This window comes from Triticum dicoccoides, chromosome 2B (genome assembly GCF_002162155.2).
Source record: "Triticum dicoccoides isolate Atlit2015 ecotype Zavitan chromosome 2B, WEW_v2.0, whole genome shotgun sequence".
Taxonomy (NCBI): Eukaryota; Viridiplantae; Streptophyta; class Magnoliopsida; order Poales; family Poaceae; genus Triticum; species Triticum dicoccoides.
In genome coordinates this window covers 776012598-776022414 of record NC_041383.1, presented here as the reverse complement: position 1 = coordinate 776022414, position 9817 = coordinate 776012598, and the positions used below count along the sequence as shown (strand labels likewise).

At 48.1% G+C, this 9817-nt stretch overlaps 1 protein-coding gene across 1 annotated transcript in view; it reads left to right on the top strand.

Moving 5' to 3' along the window:
• Positions 1-2163: 2163 nt before the first annotated feature.
• Positions 2164-9817, top strand: part of LOC119368746 (cytochrome P450 709B2-like) — a 10512-nt gene continuing 2858 nt past the window's right edge. Inside the window, exons 1-2 of the mRNA XM_037633911.1 lie at positions 2164-2469; positions 9251-9474. Coding sequence (XP_037489808.1) covers positions 2184-2469; positions 9251-9474 — 510 coding nt within the window. The 5' untranslated portion in view covers positions 2164-2183. The remainder of the gene's footprint in view (positions 2470-9250; positions 9475-9817) is intronic.

The following is a 9817-nucleotide window of genomic DNA, read 5'->3' as shown; positions in this document are numbered from 1 at the left end:
AAGAAAGAAAGGGGGGCGCGGCCAAGGCAGGAGCCCAAGGCGGCCGCCGACCCTCTTGGGGGTGCCCTAGGCTGCCTCCCCTCCTCCCGCCCACCTATATATATATGAGAGGAGGGAGAGGGGCAATACAAACCACGATCCCCAAGCCTATGCGGCGCCCCGTCTCCCTCTAGTTCTAGTTCCTCCTCCGTCCACGTCCGTTGTGCTTAGCGAAGCCCTGCGGATAGTTTCACCACCTCTATCACCAAGCCGTCGTGCTACCGAAACTCATCTACTACTTCGCCTCTCTTGCTGGATCGAGAAGGCGAGGACGTCATCGAGATGAACGTTGTGCTGAACGCGGATGTGCCGTACGTTCGGTACTTGATCGAGACGGATCGTGAAAGTCTACAACTACATCAACCGTGTTGATAAACGCTTCCACTTAGAGATCTACAAGGATATGTAGGTGCTCTCCCCCTCTCATAGCTATGCATCTCCATGGATAGATCTTGCGTGTGCGTAATTTTTTTTTGTTTTCCTTGCATACCATATTTTGTGTTAATAATAAGAGCATGCATGTCGTGCCAATTTTTGTTTCATCCGACTGCAAAAGCACGCCACACCCCTACCGCCCTACTTTGCCTTAAACCCAGTGTTCTGCCGCAGCCCAAGCTACCCACCAACCAACCTCTGCCTGAGATCTGCAGCGGCAGACCCCCGCCAGCTCTCATCCATCCCACCGGCAGTCATGTTAGTCGTTGCAGGTGTCTCCGGCTCAGCCACCTCGACGCGCCGGCCATCGCCACCAACCCTGACACCCACTACTGCAGAACCTTGCTAAGACAACACACATATCGCATAGCTTTGGACCGAACCGTGTGCAGTGCAAGCATCACAACCGGTAGAAAAGTAAAATCGTCACATAGAAAAAGATATGTGTGAGATGGCTGATTCATTAGGCATGATTTAGAAACGAAATGGAATGTGTGATATACTGCATATAGTTCAGTCGGCAGAACTATTTGTGATCAGCAAAAACAACACAGTCGATTCCCTACTGCAAGACGTGTGCAATATACAGCTCACAGTTCAGTGGGCTGAACTACTTGCGATAATTAAAAATAGCACAGACGATCCCGCAGCATAAGCCATGTGTTTTACGACAAGAGGTTTCAAGGAAGAAATTGGCTGCGATTGTGTTAATTTCAGGAAATTGAACAAGTAGACTCGAAAAGATCAGCACCCGTTACCTTTGATTGATGAAATATTAGAATGGTTGGCAACAATTCTTATTCCTATTACCTCGATGGATATTTCAAGTTTGTCAAATAGCCATTTCACTTGAAGATCAAGTGAAAACCAGATTTACATGTCCATATGGCACGGATGCTAATCGAAGAATGCCATTAAGGCTACGATAATGGACCGCCTACTTTTCAAAAAAGCATTTCCTTTATCTTTGTCTCAATGAAGGGTCGAAGTGTTCCTAGACAATTTTCCTATCCAGGGAACTTGTTTCGATAATTTTTTGCATAACCTTGACAAAGTTTTACAGAAATGTGAAGAGACAGGTCTCGTGCTAAATTGGGAGGAGTGTCGAAGGTGTGGTTTTAGGCTCACCTTCTACTCAGAGAGTGTGTAGTGCTTGTTGCACAGGCACCTAGTATTATGTATATATGTTATATGTTGAGTTGAATTTTGTATGATAAATTGCATGTAAAAAAACCTATAGACATTTACCTCCTTTTTTATTTACTCTGCATATTAGAGTTTACTGAAGTCAAACTTCGTAAAGTTTGATCAAGTTTATAGAAAACACTATAGACATTTATCATAACAAATCTATACGATGTAAAAATACATTCAATAATAAATCTAATGTTGTTGATATCCTATTGTATATGTTAATATTTTTGTTTATAAACTTCATCAAAGTTTATAAAGCTTAACTTTGACCAAAGCTAATATGTGGACTAAATAAAAATGAAGAGACTATTACATATGAGGCATGATTGTTTGCTTATTTTTCCGATGTAAACAAATGGAGCTTAGCATGCTGTCGCATTTTATATCTTGACAAGCCACCGCTAAATGGCACGGCCCGCTATTTAAATCTTTAGTCGCCGCAGCCAAGCAGCTGATCAACTCAGCACCTCTAGCTCGCTCTGTCGCTCACACCTTCTTCCTCTTCGCCTCTGCCTATGGCCTTCCTAGTTATGCTCCTTCTCGTTGTCTTTCCTCTGCTGGTGGTTGTCGCCACGCAGCTGTGGGACTACGCCGTCATGCGCCTCGTGTGGAGGCCGTACGCCATAAGCAAGTGGTTCAGAGAGCAGGGGATCCATGGACCCTCCTACGGGTTCTTGAATGGCTGCAACAAGGACATCAGGAGCCTCAAGGAGGAGACTGACCGTCTGGTGCTGGATGTTCGCGACCACAAGTACCTCCCGCGGATCGCGCCACACTACCTGAAATGGAGGGCGCAGTACGGTATGTCTTGTGCTTCTTACACCCTTTATTAATTTCCTGAAGTTTCATTCTAGCTTCTCTTTCTTTGTTTGACACATTTGTTTTGCCGTCGAAGTATATGTATGTATAATTGTATGCCAATTAGGCTAGTCATAGTGAGGAGTAATTTAGACTAGTAACATACATATGTTACAACTCGATGTCACTACTCTTATAGTGTAAGTGTCATAGTAACATACATATTTTATTTATTGTCTTGTAGACCCATTTTACATTGGGAAGCACTGTGTGATGGTAATATCTTGTGTTACTCTATTTGCCTCACTTATTATTAAATACTTGCCACATCAACATTTTTGATTATGTGACATCTACATTACTATCTATGTTACTACCGCTACGACCACCCTTACCAAGCAAGCTACATGTATACTAGGTGAGAGTGCTCTGTATTTTTTATTTCCAAAACAGGGTTTTCCCTCCCCCGCTTTGTATTCCAAAGCAACTAACCGATACATCTAAGGATAGGTGCTGGGGCGGAAGCAGCACAATCACACCCAAAATAAAAGAAAGAGAAACAACAAGAGAAAAGAATGCCGACAACGGTGGATCGACGGAAACGAAGAAGCTTCACGACCACTACGCCCACCGAAGATCTCCCACCAAGATCCAAGGCTCCGAAGCACCGGTACCAATCAGCACCTCCAAGAAGGACCGCGACGATGATGACGCTGCTGCCAAGGGTTTCCCCCAGTACACGACGAGGCGAGAGGAAGGGTCGCCCCAGACGCCCTCCAGGAAGGTCCGACGGCACCCACCGGCGTCGCCGCGTCGGTGTCGAACAGGCCGACAGGGGTTTCCCCTGATCCCAACCTTCACCTCAGGTGCTCGAGAGGCTGCCACCAAACCGACCATCATCTTGCGCCATCATGGTCAAGAAGCCTCCACGCCGTCTCACCACGGCACCACGAAGTGAGGTCTGCACAACAAGGCATAGGAGCCGGGACTAGGGGCTGCAGCACCGTCGAAACGCGGGAGGGCACAACCTCCACTGTCAACGACGGTAGCCGACCGGACACAATAGCAGGAGCATACCAGGCCCGTGGGCCCACAGGCCCGGCCGGGAACTCCATGCACGTAAAGCTCCCGCCATCGCGCTGCAGCAGGCATGCCGTCGGCATCACCCCCCCCTCCCTCCGAGCTGCTCCTCCTCCTCACCACACAGACGACGACGAAGCCACGCCAGAAACCGGCCTGCTAGGACCCAGATGAGGCCGGGAGGGAACAGATCTGGGCCGGGGACGCGCCACCGGCCACCACACCGCCCTGCTGCCAAGGGCAGCACCGCCACCGCGCCTACCACCGGCGACCGCTGCCGGGTCGCCGGGCTGCCGTCCAGCCGAGCATCACCACCACCGCCACCAGCCCCGGGAAGGAGACGAACACGCGGGTACAGAAGGGATTCCAAGCAGACGGCTGATTTCTCGAAGAAATCTATGCGGGAGCATACGTGATCTTATCACAAATCTCCCGTCCACCTGTTTTTACTCTCAATACAGACCGCATGGGAGCCGACAGGCACATCCATGCGGGCGCCACTGATGCAAAGCAATTCCAGCTCTCGCGGGAGCTCGCGTCTCCTATGTTTTCAAAAGATTTTTTTTTAACACACCAAGAACACACACGCTCATATATACGTGCATACATTCATTTCGATGAACATACGGCTTGTCGCGAGTGCAAGCAAACGGTCACCTCCTATGCAGGGTTGCTTGGTCAGGCCCAGCAAAACGTTACGCGCGGGCACCCTCAGGGCATGTACAATGATTTTATCTTAAGAGTGCCATGTAGGATAAATAATAAGATGGAGGAGAGAGAAATCGTAAGATAACGCTTGTCTTCTCTTATTTAAGTGAAGATAAGAGATGATCTCTTAACAAAATTTGTCTCATCACGTTTTTAGGAACAGCTAATTATTAAAAATAAGACTAAGAAATGACCCATTATAGACATGTTTTTTTATCATCTCTAATTTACATGCAAGACTTAAGATAAAACTATATTATCAATTATTGTACATGCCCTCAGCGCTACCGCAGTCCCAGTTTTAGACATGCTTTAATTTTCCAACTAGACACCCTGCGCGTTGCCCGCCACGCCGAGGCTATTTTCCCTCTGTCTGTTCCTCTATCTCGTCGTCGTTGTTAGAGATATATTTAGGTTACTTGTATTTTGTAGTCTAAAATTTGTAATCCATCTTCTATCTTATTTTTGGAGAGGTTTATTGCTCTTCAAGTCTTGTACTTAATATATACTCTTTCTTAAGACTCAATAATACATCCATCATATTCCATCAATCTCTCTCTCCGTTCTAACATAGTATCAGTTTCCAGGTTCTAAACCCTAGCCGCCGCCGCTTCCGCACCCGCCCGCCGCCACCGGGGCGGTCGGTCTCCATAACCGTCGTCGGGGCCTACGCCGCCCGTACCTAGGGTTCGTCCGCCGGTCGTGTTGACCGGCTGCCCTACAGAGTCTTTTTCCCGAGCCCTTGCTCCGAGTTTTTTTCGCTCTCTCGTCAGTCGATTTGATCGGCGTTTTTTGTTTTTGGTTTTCGGATCTATGCTTGATCGGTTTGTGTCGCCCGCCGCCGCCGTCGACCCCATGCGCCTCTACTTCGACACCGGCGCGACCGGCCGGCATCTTCACCGACCCGGCGACCTCGAGCGACAGGCGACCCCTAACGGCCGTTGCCCACACGTTTGCCCGTCCGTCGGCCCGATCCGGCGGCCCCTCACGGCCGCCGTGTGCGCGTCAGCCCGCTCGTCGATCTACGCCGGCCATCACCGTCCTGTCCCCGAGTTCAGCGCGACCCTTCGTCAATCAAGCAACGGCCTGCCGCTGCGTCGCCCCGTCGGACCGCAGCGCCGCCGCCCCGTGGTTCTCCCCATGGCTGCACCGATCCGCGCCGCCGCTGCGCCGCGACACGTGATCCCCGCCGCCGCCCTGAGGCCTTTCCCGCGGTTGCACCACCTCGCGCGCTGCCGCTGCGTCGCCCCTTCGGGCCGTAGTGCCGCGGCCCACGGTCAACCGCCGCACCGACGCCGTCCCCGAGGATACACCGACCCTCGCGCTGCCGCTGCGTTGCCCCGTCGGGCCGTAGCGAGCGTGGCATGCGATCCCTGCAACGGCCTTGAGGTCTTCCCCGCCGTCGCGCCGACCTGCCCGCCGCCGTTGTGTCGCCCCTTCGGGCCGTAACGATGCGGCCCTTGGTCCACCGCCGTCCACGCGCAGTGACTTCCACGCGATATGCGTCGCTGCCTCCCTTGGCGTAGGAACGTCACCGTCCACGCCGGTCTTCTTCACGCTGTCGGGTTCACGAGAACCGCCGTTGCGCTCCTTCTCTAGCTGCCGCCGCCTGCTTAGGCCGCCGCCGCTGCTGCTCTTCTTCCGCGGCTCCACGACGACTACCTCGACACCGGCGACCCTCGACTCAACACCGACCACGGTATTCTTCGCACAGCTACCTCGACCACGGCTACACCACCCTACACTCTCAGCTACCTCGAGATCGGCACAAAGGGTTATCATCCGCTTGAGCAACTCGTCGGCTTCCTCTACAATCAACGCGTCCGCGACGCGACACCGTCCACGACACTCTGCTACGACTACGGGGGATGTCAGCCCGTCGGCTGCTATTCTCTCCAATCTGACCGTCAACGATCCTCCTGTTGTCTGCGATGCTCCCGCTACGACTGCGGGGGGATGTTCGAGATATATTTGAGTTACTTGTATTTGGTAGTCTAGTATTTGTAATCCATCTCCTACCTTATCTCCAGGAGAGGCTTCTTACCCTCCAAGCCTTATAGTCAATATGTACTCTCCCTCGAGGCTCAATAATACATCCATCATATTACACCAATCCCTCTCTCTCGGTTCTAACAATCGCCATTTCCTTCAAGCTTCAATGGGCAAAGCTCGTCACGAGTCGGCGGCTGTGGGCATGTTTCCTACCGGTTACAGTGCTTCAATGAGCAGGGGAACTCAAGGCAGCGGGGAACGGGTGGTGGCCAGCGAGCGGCACATCATGGCTCGTATCGTCGTGTCCCATGCTACAGCTGGAGGTGGGGTTGCAACAGATAGCTTGGCCACGGTGCTGGCGGACTGTGTGTGGATTCAGGACATAGATCGGGAAGTGCCCGATATGCTCGTTCTGATCTCTCGGGGCGGTCTCCCACTCTCCCTCGATTCGTGGTGGTGTGTCCACTTGCTGCTTCTTGCGGGGCATCGCCAAGGCGTGCAATGGTGGCGGCTGCTGCGCGAGCGGCGCTTAGTAGTAGGCCTCACCATGGGGCGCGGCAGGCGCGACCGCGGGCTTTCAGCGGCGGCGTGACGATGGGTGTGCTCGCGGGCGGGCACAATGTCGCGGGCGGTTGTGCGCTCCTTCTCTTGTGGTGGTTGTGCTCTGCGCGGGCATGCATCAGCGATGGTGATCTGCATCTCGTGTTCTAATTTAGCCCATGTCGCTCCCAAGGCTAACAAGCTTGGGCAGGCTCTCTCCGATGATCTGGCTATCGGCGGTGGTGTGCTCCGTCGTCCGTGTTGGTCATTGTGGTGATCAGTCTTGCCTACAGCGGCAGCCTTCCTGTGGATTATAGCAGCAATCGAAAGGTCTTCGCACGAGTTCCACCTCTTCAAATCCAGTGGTTGACTTCGACGGTGGGATGCAAACTATGGACAATAACATGATGCAAAGAGATGGTTGTGGAGCGACGGCAGTTGCATCACATGTAGCTTCTAGGATCGAGGAAAGTGGTGGCGACATCACAGAAGTGACTTCGATGGTCGTGCCACTCGAGCACCTGGTCGCGAGCTTCAGGGTGAAAGTCTGGACCTGAACCGAGTTTGGTATACCCGATGTTTTTCCGTTGATACCATGTTGAAGGGATTGCTTTTATATTCTCGGATTGGTTCTTCAAGGTGAAAACGTAGATGCTGGCCTTTTATGCTTGGTTCCGGTGACGGCGGCGCTTGAGCGTCGTTCTCATTGTTAAGGCGTTGCTCTTGAAGAACCTTTTGGATAAGATTATTGGTTGCTTTGGGCCTTTTTTTTTACTCGCCTATCTATACTTTAGTCTATATGACTTTGCTATTTGCCGGCGTGTCTCGTGGGTGTGTGTTGATGTTGACAGTGTCCTTCGCATATGCAGAGGCCGGGTGTATGCTCATTTTTCTTGCATCCTCTCGATGCTCCATTTTGAGATAATAAAATTCACCTGAAATTTGCAAGAGGAGAGACCGCTTCATTTTTTTCTTCTCTCTGGGTTTTCTTTACACTTCATTTAGGTTTTCTCTACTTTTTAGGTAAAATACACGTGTACCAGAAAAACTATTTGCGGATATGAAAAAAGTTCTCGTATATCTCAAAAAAAAATATCTTGTACGTGTGCTAAAAATGCTCATTGTGTGTCAAAAGTGTTCATCGTTTATTTAAAGTTTGTTCACCGTGAATTAAAAGATGTTCATCATGTTTTTCTAAAACATTGATCGTGCTTTTCATACTGTATTTTCAAAAATATGCATAGTGTAATTTTAAGATGTTCATCGTGTAATACAAAAATATTGATCATGTCTTTTAAAAATGATCGTCGTCTATTAAAATTGTCTTTCATGTATTTTAAATATGTTCGGTGTGTATCTTAAAAAATCAATGTATTTTAAAAAAGATCATCATGTATTCAGAAAGATGTCGTACAAGTATTTAGAAAGATGTCTTCACCGTAGGTAGAAGGTTCCCAAAAGAAGACGTAGAACTGCTGTTGAGCCGGCCCGTTTAATGAGCGCTGAAGGCGACTGCTCCTTCCATCTTGCAGTAAGCGAGATGTAGCTCTTTTTTTCTGCCTCCATCAGGCGGGTCATGGGCCTTGCGCCACACATGAAAACACACACCCAACAAACACCTTCAGGAAAATTAGCACGCACCTTATAAGTTTTTAAAATTAGCTTCAAATTTTTTTGTCAAAAGTAATAACTAGTACTTATGTCACCATGTACCATAAAAATTGTAAATTTAAAATTCCAGGTCATAGCACCACCGAACAAATAAAAGTGCAGTTGTATGATTTCGGTATCTCACAAACTTCCTCTAATTTGGTCTTGAAACCTAAAATATAAAGTCACCTACAACTAGCGAGTTTATGAGAAACCTAAAATAAGATGTCTACTAAATTTCTGTAAGCTTTGACTTTAAGTTCGTTTGCACCTGAGATGCACCTTTGCTATAACTAATACTCCCTCCGTTCAAATATATAGGGCATAATATGTTTTTTTGAGCCGAACTTTGACCATGGGATAAAACATCCGTCAATTTCGTATGTGAAAGGACTTTTTAATTGACATAATATGCATCTCATATATTATTATTTTTTATCAATGGATAAAGGAAACCTTGAATAATGTATTTGGCCCTCTATATTTGGATGGAGGGAGTACATAAATTTCCTATGAAGATTTCAACAAAGACCTTTTGAAAATTTTGAATGGTTGGTTGGAAGATTGTTCAGCACACCTGTCGCGCTGTAGTGCAACACAGAATGTAACACCGGTAAACAACCACACGGTAAAAGAGAAGGCAACAACAAGGGAAGTCATAAATCCTTTTTGGAGAAATACAAGGACTTATAGATGATAGTTTATTGAGACAGGCAGAGAGAGGTTTACCACACAGTAACTTGTTAGGCATTTTTTCTTAGTTATATTCTAAAACAATATGTGACACAAACTACGTCTTTTGAATGCTTTGCAGGAGACCCATTTCTATATTGGCATGGGGCGCAGGCCCGAATATGTGTATTTAATTATGAATTGACAAGACAAATTCTTTCAAGCAAGTCCGGACATTTCGTGAAGAATGATGTACACCCTAATTTCCTGGCTTTGGTTGGTAATGGACTCGGGTTTATGGAAGGCGCAGATTGGGTGCGCCATCGTAGGATAATCAACCCTGTTTTCACCATTGATAAGCTAAAGGTAATGCCTAGATCTATTATATGTGTTGTGTCATGCTAAAAACTTGCATTTGCCTTAGCAGCAAGACAAAAAAGGGCACAACTCGAATCAAACTTCACTGCTCCATCAACCTGTTCTCCTACACAGGGTACAAATCTTAGGAGACATAAATATTACAGATTCATAGATAAAGTAGTATCTGCAATATAATTAATTAATATTTCTTGTCATTGCATGCTCTTTCGCTCGGTCTGTATCCCTCTATTCATTAATTAACATGATTACCGTTAGGTATTTAATAATGTATATCATGTTGTGCTAAATTTATGAATTACTATATATTTTTAACACTTATATTCATAAC